This window comes from Gymnoscopelus microlampas, assembly GCF_963454915.1.
Source record: "Gymnoscopelus microlampas genome assembly, chromosome: 9".
Classification (NCBI taxonomy): Eukaryota; Metazoa; Chordata; class Actinopteri; order Myctophiformes; family Myctophidae; genus Gymnoscopelus; species Gymnoscopelus microlampas.
In genome coordinates this window covers 22,699,197-22,717,473 of record NC_139946.1, presented here as the reverse complement: position 1 = coordinate 22,717,473, position 18,277 = coordinate 22,699,197, and the positions used below count along the sequence as shown (strand labels likewise).

The window sequence follows — 18,277 nt, the reverse complement described above, 5'->3', positions numbered from 1 at the left end:
TACCCCTCTTATGACCATAATTATGCCTTTTCAGAGTCTGTATCAATAAGTGTTTTGTAACAGCTGGCAGACCTGGGACAAATACAGTAGTTTGTGCAAACTGGAGCATTTTTATTACATCTCTGCTTGGTGTATGCATGTAAGAGTGCATTGCCAAAAATGGCAATAGAATTACAAGTAGTAATGGGCAGTAAAAAGAAACTTCCCACCAGGATTGACTGATTCTCTAAGAAACTACTACTCTGGTTGAATAGATACAGTATAGTATGTTACAATAGTTGTATGGACACCGTATATTAGTTGTATGGACACGTTCTTATCAAAAACTAATGCAATGTATATTTAAGGAAGATTATATTGTTTGCATCAAAGGAAGTTGACAATCATGACAATCAATGACATCAACAATGAGAAATGCATTGTGGCGAAGAACACACAAAAAAAAATATTGAAACATACAAAACATTCTATTCCGCAATTTTGGATATGCAATGTTCTCTTTAATTTATAGGCACATACTGTACATGTCACATACATCAACTTATGTCCTACAGCATTTCATAGTTAAATATCAGTGAAACAAAACAAAGTGGCCACCCTCTCCATCAGACACGAATCCTTAAAAACAGCTCTTCACCATCAATGGGTTAAATTCATAGCGGTTGAAATCGGTGAAAAAAACAAACAACACAGCACACATGCCACTTCAACTTCCACTGGACTTACAGTGCATGCATTTTACCTGTCTGTATTGCTGGCAAATAAGAGTTCTGAAAAGAAAGTACAACTACAACCCACTTAAAAATAACAATTACAAAATAACCATTATTCCTTGAAACAGGAATGATTGAGTTCTTTTATTAAAAAAGTTACTAGTATTAAAAGCCGACAATTGCCATAGCAGCTATCTTAAAACAAACAAATAACAACACATAAAAAACACAACACACACACACACACACACACACACACACACACACACACACACACACACACACACACACACACACACACACACACACACACACACACACACACACACACACACACACACACACACGTCAATGAACTTGTAAACTATTATACTGTTCTGTTTGTTCAAAGGGAAGGGTCTCTGCTTATCTCCTAACATGAGGAAAGTGCAGGTAGTGCACACAGGTAGTGACAGATAACATCAATCACTGGTTTCAAGAAAGAAGTCAAATACAAAATGTCAAACACAGACAAATATATCCTATGTTCCAATATTGTCCCCTTTCTGTGCTCTTGGCTGTCTTCGTTTCCGGAAAAAAAACGAAAGAGATATCCACCTTTGGAATAGCTCTCCATTCATGTTCATGTTTTGTCTTCCAAACTTGACAGAAGGACATTTTTTAAGCCTGATTCCCACTTCGTTGCATGAAGGCGTCACACGCCGAAATTAGCCGACATACAAGCTCACAAAGCGTCACACCCACCGTCGTGCAACAGAGCATAAATTACAGTGACACCTACTCTGATAAAACATTATTGCTGGGGTTAAAGTTAAATGCGTTAGGTAAGAATATTTTTGAAAAGTTAAAAGGATTATTATCTATTATAGTACAGGAGATCATTTGAACATAGAATTTCTCAGACTGCATGTTGCTCTTTGATTTGGCTTGTTCACAGTGCAGAAAATATAATGGCCCCAATATCAACGAAATACCCAAATAATAATAATAATTAAAAAATGCAGAGCTTGTAATGGGGCGTGCTCCGATGATTTCCCCTGCTGTTGCTTGCTTGCCCCATCAAACCCTCAATGTGGGCGGGCTCCCAGAAAGGCTAATTGTCACCTCAAGTTCCAGCGGGACCCACATATCCATCTATCCACCTAGCCCACCCCAGCAACATTCAAAAGAAACACACATATCCGTGAATAGACATTTTTCTGCCACCCCATAATATCAATATACTAATGATTTTTCTTTACTCCTAAAAATCCATGGACTACAATACCAGTATTTCAATATTTCTCTCAGGGGGGATTGTCTCTTGTATCTTTGTTTAGATTTTTGTTTGTCCTGTAATATGATGTCTACTACTTGCACTGATAAAATTAAAGGAAACACATAAAAATAAGACATAAAATAAAAATCAGGACAATACAATAAAGCAACAATGATCAATATTAATAATACCCTTCCACTTTAAAATGGTACAAAAATAGAATTGTTTTGATCCAAAAGGTCATTCAATAAATAGATAAAAATAGATAGATAGAAAGATCTGACTGCAAGGAGGGCAGGGGGGGCTGGTGTTACAATTCATCCTTAGGGTTGATACTAAAGCCCTGGTCCCAGTTGTGCTGGTGCTGCTGGAGAGACTGGCGGTCCAACGCCTCTATCACCTCGTCTGCTTGTAATCTCTCCTGGTGTTGAGGAAGAAGAAATGGATGAGGAGGAAGGTTGGGAAAGGATCAATCAAAGTCAAACATCACTTTAAGTAAAAGTGGTTAGTTATTATCCACTTGAACCCTGGCGCCCCCACTATGAAACATTCATCAGAAATAGCTGAACTACAAGCTCAAAACGCGTGGTAACGCAAGCTTGTAGATCAGCTATAAAGCGTGCCAAAATTCCTGAAAGGGGCGTCAACAAGTGTCTTTTGGTAGCTGCGGACATCTTTGAGGGGTAAAAACCAGGTTGACTTAACATTGCCCAATGCCACACCCAATGCCAACGCCCCCCCGTGGTGACGACGCGTTGGCACGCTCGCGAAGAGATTTGGTGTAAAAGGAAACAAGAGCAGACCAAGTACAGAGCCAAGTCAGGTCCGTTTCACTAAGTATAGAGGGTTTAAGATGTGGTTAACTATTATTCTTATTAGCAAACAAAACAAAGATACTAAAATTAAAAACTAAAACTAAAATTAGAAACTATTAACACTGTTTAAAAATTATGTTAATAATTTGTTTCTTAAATGTTAATACTTACCAAGCAATATGAATGAGTTTATCGAAGTGTTAAAAAACAGTAAGTAACAATAATAAACCATGAATTGGTGTGTTTTGTAATGTTACCTGTGTTTTAGAGTTAAACAATGCATTTTCTTCAAAGAACATACAAGTAATGAACCAGTGTTTACTATCCAGTACTTATTTTCAAAAGATTTTGAAATTATTTGAAAAGTTAAAACTGAAATGTGACATTCTGCATAATGAGTACTTTTACTTTTGGTGCTTTTTACTCAAGTAACATTTGAATACAGGACTTTTACTAACAGGGTATTTCTACATTGTTACTTATACTTAAGTAACACATCTGAGAACTCCTTCCACCACTAGTAAAAACAGAGTCCTGGTAACATACATGTGCCATGCTTACCATTTCCCTGTAGAGGGGATCCAGGGTGAACCAGAGGGCCACAGCACACCTCTGTCCCCCGGTGACGGCCCTCACACCATGGGGGTTCTCCCCTCCTGAGGAGAAGCCCACCATTCGACCACACTTTGGCTTCACTGACGCCTGCAGACCACACACACAGGAAAGAGGGAAGGAAAGAGGGGGCCAGAGGGAGGAAGCAAGCAAGGCAGAGTGGAAGTGAAGGAGGGTGGAGGAAAGGGAAGCAGCAAGAGAGATAAGACAATAACAATGTTTTTTGAATACCCATGAAGCGCTCTACAAGTTTGATGTATTATTATTACTGTTCATAAGAACCAGCAACTATTAACCACTTATAAGTCCTATTTTATACTTTGTCGTATGATGTGTCACATAGCAAAAATAGCAGATCTACAAGCTCACAAAGTGTAGCTTTTAGATCTGCTATTTCAGATTTTTAAGACATGGCCAAAATAGTGGCTCCATGTTTAAAGTGGTTAACAGCAAAGACAGGTCAACATTATTCTAAATACAAGTCACAGTGATGAATCAGTGTAGGAGAAAATAAGCTTAAATAAATATAGTACAAATATGTACACTGGTGAAAAAGCATTTTTTTACTGTACTCAGGGCTAAATACAACATTACAAGAAAGACAAATTACCGTGACTGTTTTGGCATCCATTTCCGTGAATATGAACTCTCCACCCTCAAAATCTCCATTTAGGTACAGCAGTGCACTGAAGACACAAATAAGTAAGCACAATCAGTAACTTCCACACAGTAAACATAAAATGAAAGGCGGATATGATATGATTTACAGTAAAACCAAGTTTAAAGATGTTTGAACCACTTAAGCCCTATTTAATTTATTTTCACTATTTTATAAGAAAAATAATAATAATGTTTGCAATTTCTTGAAAATCTTCGCTTATTTGATATGCCCAAAATAGGGACACCGGTTTGAATGTGGTTAAAGATGCAATGTGTAACATTAATGTGCTGTACCCGGGATAATTTTCTACCTTTGAGCTAAAATACAGAACTATAAACCTTTGAGTGTCATTCAATACCTCTTGTCACCCAGCAGTGGTCCTACCCGACCGTCTGACACCATACAGATTGGTTGAAATAATGTTTTATTCACCCAAAAAAGTAATGGATTGCTGCTTTAACACAGTTTTCCGTGTATCTTCTAAATGCCTAAATTGTAAATAGCGATACAACTCGTTGTGAGCTTGTAGATATGCTATTTTCAAAAATATATAGATTTTTTGTTTTTGAAAGATTTGTAATATATTAACAACACAAATCTTGTATGGGTCTCTGGCATACAATATTTTCAGATGGGAGTCTGCAATTAAATACATATTAATTTGGGGGGTCCTTGACATGAAAATGTTTGAGAGCCACTGGTTTAAACAACATTACAAAGCAAGCCCAAAATAAGAAACTTGTACTTTGGAAACGAGCCCAAAAAACCACAACCCGCAGCTACCAATATTTTCAAGCAATTTTACAGAAAAACAAGCCCAAAGAGGGGATCCTGGGGAAGTAAAGAACAGAATCGCCTATAATAAGCGGACATGGCAACCCGGACATGGCAACCCTGACTCTAACCTGTAGTCTCTGTACGTGTATGCTGGAGGTTCCTTCCAGCACTCATTGGCCTCAGGGTCCAACAGGCAGTTGTCAGCATGTATGGGGTGGCTCAGGTCATTCCTGTGGTCCTGTTGGCCTGCAAACAAACACAGTCAAAAACAAACAAACCCAGAGATTAAGGCCTCTAGTTTGAGGGCGGTTAACTGTAATGTTTATCTGCATGGGTTGTCAACCCCGCCCTTAGTTTTGCATAGCAGTAGAATCAGTACAGCTCGTGCCAAAGAATTTAAAAGGTGGACCAAACGAAAAGGGACAACGCGCCACAACAACACTGACTTTTATTTTATACAACCTCACCAACTCAGTCTCTCAGTCACATCCAGTCTACATGGTTCTCTGACTACAGGGGAATAGAGATGTCATTTTTGTTTTTGACAGTTAGATATGGCTCCTATGGGCCTATGTGCATTAGTCAAACTTGAACATTGTCAGCAGCAATATTGCTGAGAGACCCACTTCAGTAATGCAACATCTACAGTGACAGATCAGGTATTAGGCGTGTAATACTCAGCACTGACAGGATATTAATTTTATGTCTGCACAGAACACAGAGAAAACAGTGTGCTTATTGGCTAGTTTACCCCCTCAAACAACAGGACTGTGAGTAAAATATGAAACGTTAAAAACAATATTTGTTTCAATGTTGCAATGGAGGAGTTGGACAGGCCTTCTCAGAATGGCCATCTGTGGTGCTAAACCCAAACAATATGTACCTAAAAAGACTATCCAAAGGTAGCATTCACCAACTTAACAAAAAAGGACAAGGACAGTGCATCAATTATATCAATTTATTTTGGCCAGACAAAGTCAAGCTAACATTTTGGCCTAGTTGGCCTTCATCAGAGCATGTTTCACATATTTATTTTTCCAATAGGACTTGATTGTAGCCCGTCATGTGTTATCAGACTCACCAGCATTTCCTTACGAAGCACTTCTCTATTATCACATACAGTATAGCCATTCGAGAGCCATGGCATATATGTTAATGCTTGTAATTTTGTCAAGGTGAAACTTTTTCTACTACAGAACTCACCGAAACTGTGTGTGTGTGTGTGTGTGTGTGTGTGTGTGTGTGTGTGTGTGTGTGTGTTCACCTGTGATGGCTGTCCGACACACTAGATGTGTGTAGGAGAAGTGCAGAGTGGAGTTCAGCAGGAAGTAGGACTCGACAATACGTCTGGCTCTTTCACTGACTTCATAGAAGAGACGAGCACTCCCCAGTGGTACTCTGCCCTCATACCCAAACTGAAGAACAAAACAAAATAACACAATCCAATTATAACATGACACTCCCACCCCCTTGGGATTCATTCTTCCAGGTATCTACAGTAATTGCACACACCTAATTTGCCACACAGGCAGAATGAAAACCTCATTAAATAACCACACACTCAGCTTAAAAAATGAACTAATAACACGGTCTCATGACTGTAACATCACCCCCACGAATGCTTGTATGTTCATTGCTCACCATGATGACGTGTAATGCCCCAGACAACCACTGTAGTCTCATTTAGCCACTTGTTTGCACGGTGCTTTTTTAAGAAACATAAAAGCTACAAAATTCACAACTTGGGTATTTATGTGGTAGAACAATACATTAAAATCTATTAAACCCCTTTTATTTTACACAGACCTTATATCAGACATCTAACCAAAGACCAAAGACTTTCAATGCAAAAATGCTGACTTGTTTCCAGCTAAATCTGGGAAAACACTGCATCTACACTGAAACCGTCCCAAAGACTGAAGTGAGAACAGCTATAGAATGCATACTGAGATTGTCATTACTTGGACAGTAATTCTGATAGCCTTATGTCATGTATTATTTCTCCATGAAATGTTGGAACACACATATATTTGTTAATTGTTTATATTAGGTGGAAGGACTAATCTTTCAATGGTTGATCAGAGTTAAAGTCAGCTTGGACAAAATTATGGATGAATATGTATGTGGGCTCCAGACATATCTTTAGGTTTCAATTCCCTGCAGATCCTGGATGACCTACTGTGTGAACACTGACTTCACTGTGTGAACACTGACTTCCCTGTGTGGATCAACTAAAGTGTGTGATACTCCTTCTCAGAACTTGCATTTCTTAGTTTTCTTTCTGTGTAATGGTTATTGTACCTGTAGGGCTTTGAGAACAGTGGCTCCTTCAAACTTCTCGTTGGGAGTGTGTGGAGACATTTTGCCTCGGTATCCATCTCCTGCCAAGGTGATACTCTGGAAGGCAAACATACAATACATCAAATAAAAGATCTAATTCCCTTCCAGTATTGAGGGCAAGTTTGGACATTTCAGTAATCAAGAGTAAAGAAAATGTATTACATAACAATAATCCATAATGAATTGAATTGAATGTCACTATGTAATGATTGGAGAATCAGTTATAATGTATTAATAATATAGGCTAATTCAGCAACAAATCCATACAAATCGAATGCATACTGTACATGCTAAAAGCAGAGAAATAACTTTTTCCTCAACTGGTCAAAGAAATCACAGAGGAAGTAAGTCACAATTTGACAGGACTTGACATATGTATTTGACAATCTGATTTAATTTGACAAAGTGCCCCCAGCATCCCATGTCAGTGTACAGTCAATATCTGTGTGCATACATGCGTGTGTTCTTTAAAAAGATATATATTTATTTTTGGGCTTTTTATGCCTTCATTATTGATAGGACAGTAGGCTGACAGGAAATGGGGAGGGAGAGATGGGGAGTGACACGCAGCAAAGGCCGTCGGGATCGCGACTCGAACCCACGACATGCTATCAGGCTATTGTAGCCTAGACCGCTACGCCAGCGGTCCGGGCCGTGTGTGTGTGTATGTGTTCTTACGTGGGCCAGGATTTTGAGGTCTGAACACTCCTCGTCAGAGATGACATGATCCAGCAGTACCCTCTGGGTTCCGTTCAGGGCAGCAGAGTTCTGCACCAGCTGTACACGGTCATACAGCAGCGGACCACCTAGGCAGATCACAGCACAATGTCGGGCGTGTTATCTTAACTGCGCTAGTGGGAAAATGTAAGCTGAACACTGACAAATGTTGGTTCTGCTTTGAATGTCTATTAACTCCTGTGGTTGAGGAATGTGTGACTGAATTTGTGGTGGGGTACATCTGCGTTATTTCAGCTCAGTTAAGTAGTTATGGGTGGTTGGTAAAAAGCTTACACAAGTAGGATTGTAACAAGGAAAATGCACTAGTAGGGAATTAACATACTGCCGGATGTTATAGGACATGTTAACATACAGCATACTGTTCAGGACATGTTTTGCAGAGTTCAGTGGTCCACTACAGAAAACTGTGACTGTAGGTACGGTTCAGTTCAGCCTGATTTATGCTTTGTTTCATACTGGTGTCAGAGCATGACACCAGCTTGCAACAAAGTATAAATTAAGCATTACTGTTTGTAAATACCATTTGTCACTGTCGGGCGGATGCTTTGTATGTCCAAAACCATTACTTTTCTAGGAATTGGAGAAAAAAAGCCTGTTTTCCAATGGATGGAAGTACTTAGTCACAAGCTCTTGTTAATACTTTTCTTTGATTAAATATTTATACAACCCACAAGCAGGCTTAACCACTTTCAACCTGACATCCCAACTTTGATCATTATAGGGTGAATACTTTTTTACCAGTTTTAGTAAAAACAATAGCAGATCTACAAGGAATTCTGCACGACACTGTCATTAAACAAAGTATACAATAGGGCATGAAAAGACATAAAATGATGAAATACAGGTTTATGCCTGACAGCGACAAAATATAAAACATTCTTGTCAGATAGTATTCATCTCCAGGAAAATAAATGCCAAATATGAATTACAAAAGTTAATGATTGCTGGAGTCATAGTGGGAGACTAGGATTGATGTTTGCACTGTGCACAGTACCTTCTCTGTTTGGTAAGGAAGCTACGGTGTTGTTCTTCTTCTCTGAGATTGGAACGTACTCCATCCAGCCATCTGTACCAGAAGGGATCCTGGGAAAGTAAAGAACTTAGAATTTATGACACACAAAATTGGGAACACACGATACACTTTCACTCTAGTTGGGAATGAATTCTTTGATTGATTAACCATCTGTATTTATTCACCCATTCAAAATGTAGCATTTCTGTTGTATCCACACCTAGCTAAGATGTACAGTACAATAAATATGAAGAGAATTTATTTTCTCCAAATCCAGTATCTTTACCTGTTTGAGTTCTCTCTTCCACCTGTGCCACTCCAGTATTGCTATTAACAGAACACATAATTGATACTTTAAGGCATGTATTCAATATGCAATTCATTCATAATTCATTTATTTCTCAATGCTGTCTAATGCCAGTGAATAGTTGCATACAGTATGTATCGCAAGCAACACAGGTCTCTGTATGACCAGTAGGTGGTGCTGTTAACTGTCAATGCAGTGTCTTCCGCAGGCTGTTCCAAACACCTGTTCCACTGCTCTGGGTCTGATCTCAGCTCTCTGGCTCATTAAGGCTGCTAGTGGCCCAGCATGAGTTCTGCTCTGGATTTAAGAAATGGGGACAATATTCCAAATAACTGTAATGATGTAACTTCCTTTTGCTTGTGAGAAAAGCTGAGAAAATTAGTCATTTGGTCTTGCAGTTACTCCCAGTTGACACAATTATACCGTCCATATAAATGCCTTTTGTATAACATAACTTCCTCTTGTCTGTAAGCAAAACTGTTAAAGTATGGCACTGGTTTAACAATAACTGATAGTGTTGAGCAGTGTTGGCATAATATCAAAACTATTTAATGGCCAATTTTGAGCATATAGTGGCTTCCCAATGACCAATTAGATGACATAACCTCTTTGGGTTGTGGGCTAAAACAAGAGCATCTGCTGTTAATAATGCACACCCTATACTAAACTGTTAAAACAGATAGTTCTGGTCGGTGATTATTACTGACTGAGCCGCATTCAAAGTCATTGTTAAATACTCTATAAACACATAACTGTGATTGCAGTATATTACTGCACCAAACAGATCATTTCTCAATGTCAGATTTTGTTGTGAGTTTCGATTTACTGGGTGGGCTAAGCATGGATGAGTGGTGAAAAGAAATGGACCAGGTTAGAGGAGGAAGGTCAAAAAGAAAGAAAACAAGCTGAAATGAATGAGAGAGAAACGGAAGAGCTGGGAAAATCCCGGATTTAACAGACTGGTTTGTTCACTGTTTTCAGACCTGGTGTGCTGAGAACGATCTGGCTATTGATTTTAAAACAATCAATGAAGTGGAGATAATCAGGCTCTCCATCAGATTTATGCCAGTGAGGAAAAGGGACAAGGTGAGCGCTACACTGTATGTCTGTATTGCTTTGCAACAAATTAAATGTCACTAAAGTAGAGAACTATAGAGTACAGAAGTCCTGATGTCACTCGTTCATCCCCAGGTTCATAAAGTAATTTCGCTATGGAGACTAACATTGGGTCATCATAGAATCGTCTCATATAAGAATTGTGGTCCAAAAATAAACAAACTGTCTCTGCGATATTGTCAGGGAGGAGGTTCTGTATCGTTTATGATAGTCAGTCACTTATATTTGATACAGTCTGTTTCTGGCGAAAATTTTACTAATTCGGCGGAAGTAACATTATCGTTTTCTCACCGTCAGTTGATGCTTCATATCCATAAGAGTAAAACCGCCGGGATCATTTGTTTATTTTTGGAACACAGTTCTTATTTGACGCGATATTAAATACGTATGGGGATTCAGAATGGGGGTGGAAAACCGCAAACCAGGTAGACAAACCTAGGATGTGTAAATTACGTCAGACTTCGGTGCTCTATATTTCTTGGTGGAAGAATGATTTATTGTTATCAATAAATGATTGTTTGTTGAAATCTTGTTAGGCAAATGTAGTGACTGTTTTATAAAAGCAAATGTAGTGACTGTTTTATAAAAGCAAGTAGCCACATGAGGCCATGGGGTTTACAGCAGTGGCTCTCAATCTTTTGTGGATCAGGGCCCACTTGAAAATCTCAAAAGCGTTCACGGCCCACCCATCTGAACACATTGCCCATTGGCTGCCATGTTATGTGGTCAGATGGGTGGGCCGCGTGCGTTTTCAGAGCATGTTTATTTGAATGATCAATCAATCGATTGTGTTCCGGCTTGGATCAATGGAACTAACATAATATACTTCAAGTTATTTATCGGTATCACAATGACAACTCACATTTAAAATATATATTTTAAATATAAATTTTATATTATCCTTAAAATCTTAGTGTTTTGCCAATTATTTGGGGGTCCACTTGCAATATCCTCAAGGTCCCCGGCCCACAGGCTGAGAACCACTGGTTTAGTGATTTTAACAGCTACTGTACAGGAGTTTTAGGAAAACCATGTCAAACCACGGCTCCTTAGCTGTTCTAAACTCACTGTAAATCACAGCCTCTTGGGGCTCATTGTTTTACTCTACACTTCTAATCTACAGGGGAAAAGGATTATATATAGTTTTACTCACCCCTTCTACAAACTCCACCCCCATGGTGTCACTGCCAATCAGGAGCAGCTTGAACTCCTGCTTATGACGTCTCAGGTACCACGTAGCCTTCTGCGGGCATGCACACAAAATCACAGCATTAGGACGCATACTGCAACATTGATTCCACTGGTTCTCAATGTGGGGACCCCCAGAGGTCATTGGGGGTCCCCAGCCAAATAATTGATAGTTACGAACCAAAATGAACCCTTACGGATCTATAACTCCAAGTGTGCAAATGGGTCCATTTTTGTACACTCTGAGTTAAATTAACACTGGATTTTACTGTGTAGATTGCAGTCCCACAGATAAAAATCCAATCAAATAGGGGTCCGTGGCCAAATGCATATCAAACTGGGGGTCCTTGAAGTTACAACGGTAAAGAATCACTGATTTATACTATACAGTATAACTGTAACTGTAATAATTTTTACATTTTCGAGTTTTCGACCTGTGGAGAGAGACATGGGAAAGAGACAGCTCAGAGAAGAGTTTACATTATGCCAGCATCATGAGGTGGAATTAAAACCAGTGTCTATTGTAAGCATTTTGAATAGGCTGAGAAGATTACTGCACCCACAACAGCAGCAACGCCCAAAATAAACCTTCTTCCGTTACAGCACGAGGGAACCTTATCCTCAATGATTCCTTGCCCTAGTAAAGGCAACCAAACTGACTTTCCTCAATCCATCCTCTTCTCCTCGCCTCAGTGCCAGGGTTAATGGAGTGTGGTGCCCTTTCTTCTCCTTTTCTGTCTGCCGCCTGGCATTTCACAGACTGAGCTCCTTGCTAGTGTTTCCTGCCAGGCCTGAGAACAGGAGGCTGCTGGCAGTGAGGTGAAGCCTGGCGTTGCCCAAGTATTAAAAATGCTATACAGTGGCAAGGACTGCTTTACCGGCTTGCATTAAGGTGGATTGTGTGTGTGTGTGTGTGTGTGTGTGTGTGTGTGTGTGTGCGTGCGTGCGTGCGTGCGTGCGTGCGTGCGTGCGTGCGTGCGTGCGTGCGTGCGTGCGTGCGTGCGTGCGTGCGTGCGTGCGTGCGTGTGTCTTCTCTACTTCCAACCATAGGCACCTAAATTAACACGGTCCTGACAACCAAAATCCTACCTGCGGAGGAGTGTGTGTGTGTGTGTGTGTGTGTGTGTGTGTGTGTGTGTGTGTGTGTGTGTGGTGTGTGTGTGTGCAGCCCTGTATGCGTGTGTGCTTGAGAGACAGGGCGACAGAGAAAGCATGCGTGCGTGTATGGTACTGTTTGTGTGTGTGGGTGTGGGTCTACAGTACATACAATCGCTCCTTGTGTGTGTGCACGTGTGTGTGTTTGTGTAAGAGGTGGTGGCGGGGTGGAGGGATGTGGAGGTCGTTCCAGCGAGCGCGGGGCGATGATCATGAATGTTATGAAACCCGAGCAGCCGGTAGCATTTTTGTGGCAACGGGGTGAAGAAAAAGTGCTCCCTTTTCCAGCCTCCTTTTAATACAAACAGCCCTCAAATTGTTCTGACCAATTTCTGTGGCCATTCTAACATGCACCCCCCACACATGCACACGTGCGTGTGCGTGTGCGTGTGCGTGTGCGTGTGCGTGTGCGTGTGCGTGTGCGCGTGCACACACACACGTAGGATTTTGGTTGTCAGGGAGGTCGGTCTGGGACATGTTAAATGTGGTGCCTATGGTTGGAAGTAGAGGATAGGATACGCGCACACACGCACGTGCACAGACACACACACACACACACACACACAGAACTCATATTCACACCGGCCCAGTGGGAGGAAACTTTCTAGGAGTGGGTTTTCTAGGAAAAAGAGAGCCGAACAAGAGACTGCTTGACTTCAGGCATAGGCTGGGTCCAGGACAGACAACATCTCTTGTGCCTAAAAAAAATAATGTGCTGGTAATTCTGTCCATTACACTAATGCCAATACTTCCACTCGCATTTTCCAACCGCATTTCTATAAACTGGCACTCTACAAGCCTCTAATAAGTCACTTTGTTAGGATTACTGGGGGGAGGTGATTTGTTCGATGAAATAATGATGATGTGGCATCATGAATCACAGTGGCAGAGCAATATTGGCTTAATAAACCCAGTTGGAGGGAGATCATATCGGAATGAGAGGCAAGTCCTCTGAGGCAGCTTTCTGGCAAGTAACAATAGCGCAGTTGTCCAAAGTATACAATAAACAGCATGCTGCCTCTTAGCTCTTCAACCATCCACTCTCCTCTCTCTACTCTCCTTCACGGCATGTCAACTTCTTTCATACACACCGTATCTACAGCTATTATCTGCTATTTTTACTACTTTAAATTACGTTTTTAAATGAATAATACAAAAGGAACTGTTTTGGACAAACAAGGTTTCCACCCGACAGCGACGATATGTGAGTGCACTTGCTTTTATACTTGTTGATGCTTTGTTTTTAGTTTTTCTGTACACAACAGTTGGTCAACAGTTGTTGTTTTTAAATGTGCTAATTAAATACAGTTTGATTTGATCCTTGATCCATCCATGTCTCTGACCTCTTGTGGGCGGCCCTGGTGTCCCAGCACCTCCCTGTAGTAATCCACGTTGTCCGTCATGAACTCCTCTCCCTCATGGAACAGCAGGTAGGACAGAGCACACTGCAACGCCTCCTCTATCTGACCCACTGCATGGACAGAAACCAGGGGAGAGAGAGAGAGAGAGAGAGAGAGAGAGAGAGAGAGAGAGAGAGAGAGAGAGAGAGAGAGAGAGAGAGAGAGAGAGAGATTAGGAAAAGCAAAAAAAAAACCTGGAGGTTACAGCAGATCGAGGATAAACACAACAAAGTCTTTCTTGAGACTTAATTCTGGTCCTCTCACAAGTACTTAAAGGACAACTTTGGTTTTTTACAACCAAGGTTTATATTTTAGCTTGTAATTAAAGTAAATAAATGATGAGTGTAATTTTTTTTTCATTTACTGCTTTCTATAGTTTTAGCATTTTTTGCGATATTTTTTACAGTGGGCGGGGGCATTCTGTCCGGTGGCTAAATATGCCTTTTTTACACAATAAAAAAGGTCCGGCTGTTTGAGATGGCCAGATGTGAGTTATTGGGGGCTAGAAGAGCTACTGTAAATAATAATAAAGAAAACGCCGGGTTAATGTGTTAAAAAAATACATATTTAGCCACCGGACAGAATGCCCCCACCCACTGTGAAAACACTGTAAAAAAGATTGTGAAAATTGCTAAAACTATAGAAAGCAGTAAATAAAAATGTTTTAACACTCATCTTTTATTTACTTTAATTACAATCTAAAACATAAACATTGGTTGTAAAAAAACAAAGTTGTCCTTTAATACAAACAAGTAACAACAGTGATAGAGAAACCCCTAGAGTATAGACATCTGACCTTTTATAAAAGGAACCTTTGTAAAAGGTAGAAGAGAGAGAAGGTAGAAGACAGAGGGGATGTGAGGTGAAGGCCAGAGATAGAAGGATAGAGGGAGACACACAAGGAGGGAGAGAAGCAGAACCAGAGAGAGGAGGAGAGTGTCGAAGAGGTAGACAGACAGATGGAGATGGAGAGAGAGTGATATGAGGTGAAAACAAAGAGATTAGATGAGATGAAATAAAACCGTCTGGTTCGAATCACGGTTTACGTATGAACACAAGGAGCTGTCATCACACCTGAATTACATCCACTAATCTGACTGTCAGAGTTAAATTAGCACTCAAGATTCGACTTGTGTGGGTCATTCATGGCTGTCCACTCGTCTACAGATCTACCTAAGAACTGAATGGGCTGTGTGTGTGCGTGTGCACACGCACGCGTGTGTGTGTGTGTGTGTGTGAGAGAGCGCGCGTGTGTGTGTGCGTGTGTGTTAGTGTGTGTGTTAGTGTGCGTGTGTGTGTGTGCTGAGGAAATCTATCACGGCTGACATTCCAAGACCATTACCACAATGGAGCATGAACTGCGGCTGGTTGAGATAGTGGAAACAGACACACAGGCACGTTTCTCTCTCTTCTTTCACCATCAGCCTGTGGTCGTCAGGTTGAGAGTGTTGGCTATGAGGCAGTGTTGTATGTCAAGAGTGAGGCCCTCCTACCATGATTTATACTGTTCTGTCTACCCTCAATATATGACATCTCTTCTGGGCAACAGGTAGACACACGCACACACGCACACGCACCTTACAAAGATATATTGTACTTCCATGCACCTTTTTCCACGTTCATACATATACTCTCTGTAGGTCTCTCATATACACATGCTTTGCTAGCTTGTAAAGGAGAGGGGCTAACCAAAGATTTCCTGTCTTGGCAGAGTCTTTAGACAGCGCATGAGCTGCGGTCAGAGTGTCTGCTGTGCTTCCCAGCTCTCTTCAAGTCTGAGGGATTTCAGCTCAGTAAACCAGAGAAAACATCATTGTGGACTTAACCACACTAACCCTGGTATCCCTATTTTGGCCAACTTTTCAAACATTTTCAGAGGTGATTTTCAAATAAAAATGTGTAATATATATTGTTTATTATTAAGAAATAGCAAGAAAAGCTGATCTAGACAAAAATATATAGGCCTATTGTGGGGCTTAAATAGACATCTACTGTAGCGCATAACTACAGGGGGATGAGTGGCTTTATCATTGATTATTTTCTGGTTTATTGTACAGGACAGGTAAAGACGTGACCGGAAAGTGAGGCGATGACAGATGACACCGTCAGTCATGTTCTAATGCATAAGGCTAATGAATGGAACAAACGGAACATTTTTAACAAACCAATAAATTCATCAGTAGCTCTCAAACGTTTTTATACCATGACCCATTTTATGGGGAAACATTTTGGCAACCCCAGTGCCCACACTTGATTTATAGCGCAATTTCAAAGTTGAAAACAAAAGTAATATTTATTAGAAAATGCATAATGCACTGATGGAAACGATTACTAACAAGCTACTGTATCAACATTTTATAACTAATTTTCTTTATTTTTCTCAAACAGTGATGGATGTGTCTGAGTGGTGAAAGCTGGATGTGCAGACGCTTTGCTCATAGGGCAGATTTAACAGGCATTAGAGCATCTAGGATATCGTAAACCCACACAAAACGGAGGATACGTGTTCTCATACTACATTTTAAGCCTCTGTGAAGTAGTATTTCAGTTTTATAGCGACGTGTTCAGCCAAAGACATGCACACACATGCAGACACACAGTTTTGTAACTATACTTGTGAAGACAACAATATTAACCACATTCATCCTATAACTCCTATACTTAAACTTAAACGGTGACCACTTTCCTCCTTCTATCCCTGTGAGGACGTATTGTCCTCATAAAGATAGCAGAACAAGAGTACACACGTACACGCACACACCTGGCTGCTGTAGAGTGTTTGCACAGATCCTGTGATCCACTTGACTTTAGACTTTATGAGAGCCACATGCTTACAGGTCATTAAGTATAATCTTATGATCTCACTGAGATTCAAGACACTGGCGTTTTAACAACAGCCTGTGTTGTTCTGCCAGCACCCTCTCCTGCACTAAAACACACACACACACACACACACACACACACACACACACACACACACACACACACACACACACACACACACACACACACACACACACACACACACACACACAATAATGACTTAAAGAAATTGGGTGTGGTGCACTGTCCTGTCTAGTTCTCTGTGGTTGTGTATGATAATGAGTACACAGGGTGGTGCACTAACCTAAATGGTTGTATTCATGCTTTGTATCTGCTGTCATACAAAAGGTATCATGTTCCATAACCTCAAAGGAATATTGTGTGTGTCTATGTGTGAGTGTGTGTGCGTGTGCGTGTGTGTGCTTGCGTGTGTGCGTGCGTGTGTGCGTGCGTGTGTGCGTGCGTGCGTGTGTTTCTTACCCTGAAAGTAGGCAAACTGCAGGTAGTCATAGTGCAGGGGCAGGAAGTTTTCCATGGGGGAGAGTCGTCCGGGTCGTGTGGCCAGATCTCTCACACACTCATGCTCACAGTGAAGAACCTGAGTGAAGTGGTCTGCAACAAGATGGAAGTGATCGATGTGTTAATTCAAGGTGCTTTATGGCAGAGGTTCTCAAATATTTTCATGTGAAGGACATCTAAATTGATATGTATTTGACCATGGGTTAAAGTAGTTAAACAGATTGTGACGCTATATTAAAAGATTTCGCTGGGGAGTGGGGACCCCCTGGAACCCCCTCAAGGACCCCTGGGGGTCCTCAGACCCCACTTTGAGAACCACTGCTTTACGGACTGAGGGCAACAACTGTTAGCTCTCAGAATGCCTCACACTGTTAGCATAATTACACAAATTCTCCTTTATCCACATCTTTTAATGATCAAGATTCGTACTACATTATGTTGGTCTCTGAAGGTTGTTACTGAAAATGTTCCGAATCTTTGATTACTTTTTCTGTATTGTAGGCACTTCATTGAAATACAAAATGTTAAATCATTATATACAATTGTATCTAATATGTTATTTTCATGCCAGTTATAACGTTATAAGTTCAGGCATCCCATCTATTTCCTAAGGTGGTTGTTTCATTCAAAATTAAACTTTTCGGTCCCTTCGGTGTAAATAACCCAGCTGGCCACCCCTTTTTTATTTCTTAGATATCCTACGTCAGTAACTGGCCTACATTGAAGGTGCAGTGGCCATGGGTCCCCTTACTGACTGTTTACATTATAATTAGCTATATTTATATTACAGTTAGCCCAGTGCACTGCCTGGGACTCTGTGTGGTCTGTTGCTAATTTAACACA

At 40.7% G+C, this 18,277-nt stretch overlaps 1 protein-coding gene across 1 annotated transcript in view; it reads right to left on the bottom strand.

The window, feature by feature from the left end:
- Positions 1–478: 478 nt before the first annotated feature.
- p3h2 (prolyl 3-hydroxylase 2) overlaps positions 479–18,277 on the bottom strand; it is a 76,106-nt gene continuing 58,307 nt past the window's right edge. Inside the window, exons 4-15 of the mRNA XM_084067733.1 lie at positions 17,396–17,527; positions 14,036–14,163; positions 11,503–11,592; positions 9,213–9,253; positions 8,909–8,997; positions 7,855–7,982; positions 7,138–7,233; positions 6,101–6,251; positions 4,965–5,082; positions 4,009–4,084; positions 3,348–3,488; positions 479–2,392 (exon numbers count right to left, since the gene is read on the bottom strand). Coding sequence (XP_083923859.1) covers positions 2,282–2,392; positions 3,348–3,488; positions 4,009–4,084; positions 4,965–5,082; positions 6,101–6,251; positions 7,138–7,233; positions 7,855–7,982; positions 8,909–8,997; positions 9,213–9,253; positions 11,503–11,592; positions 14,036–14,163; positions 17,396–17,527 — 1,301 coding nt within the window. The 3' untranslated portion in view covers positions 479–2,281. The remainder of the gene's footprint in view (positions 2,393–3,347; positions 3,489–4,008; positions 4,085–4,964; positions 5,083–6,100; positions 6,252–7,137; positions 7,234–7,854; positions 7,983–8,908; positions 8,998–9,212; positions 9,254–11,502; positions 11,593–14,035; positions 14,164–17,395; positions 17,528–18,277) is intronic.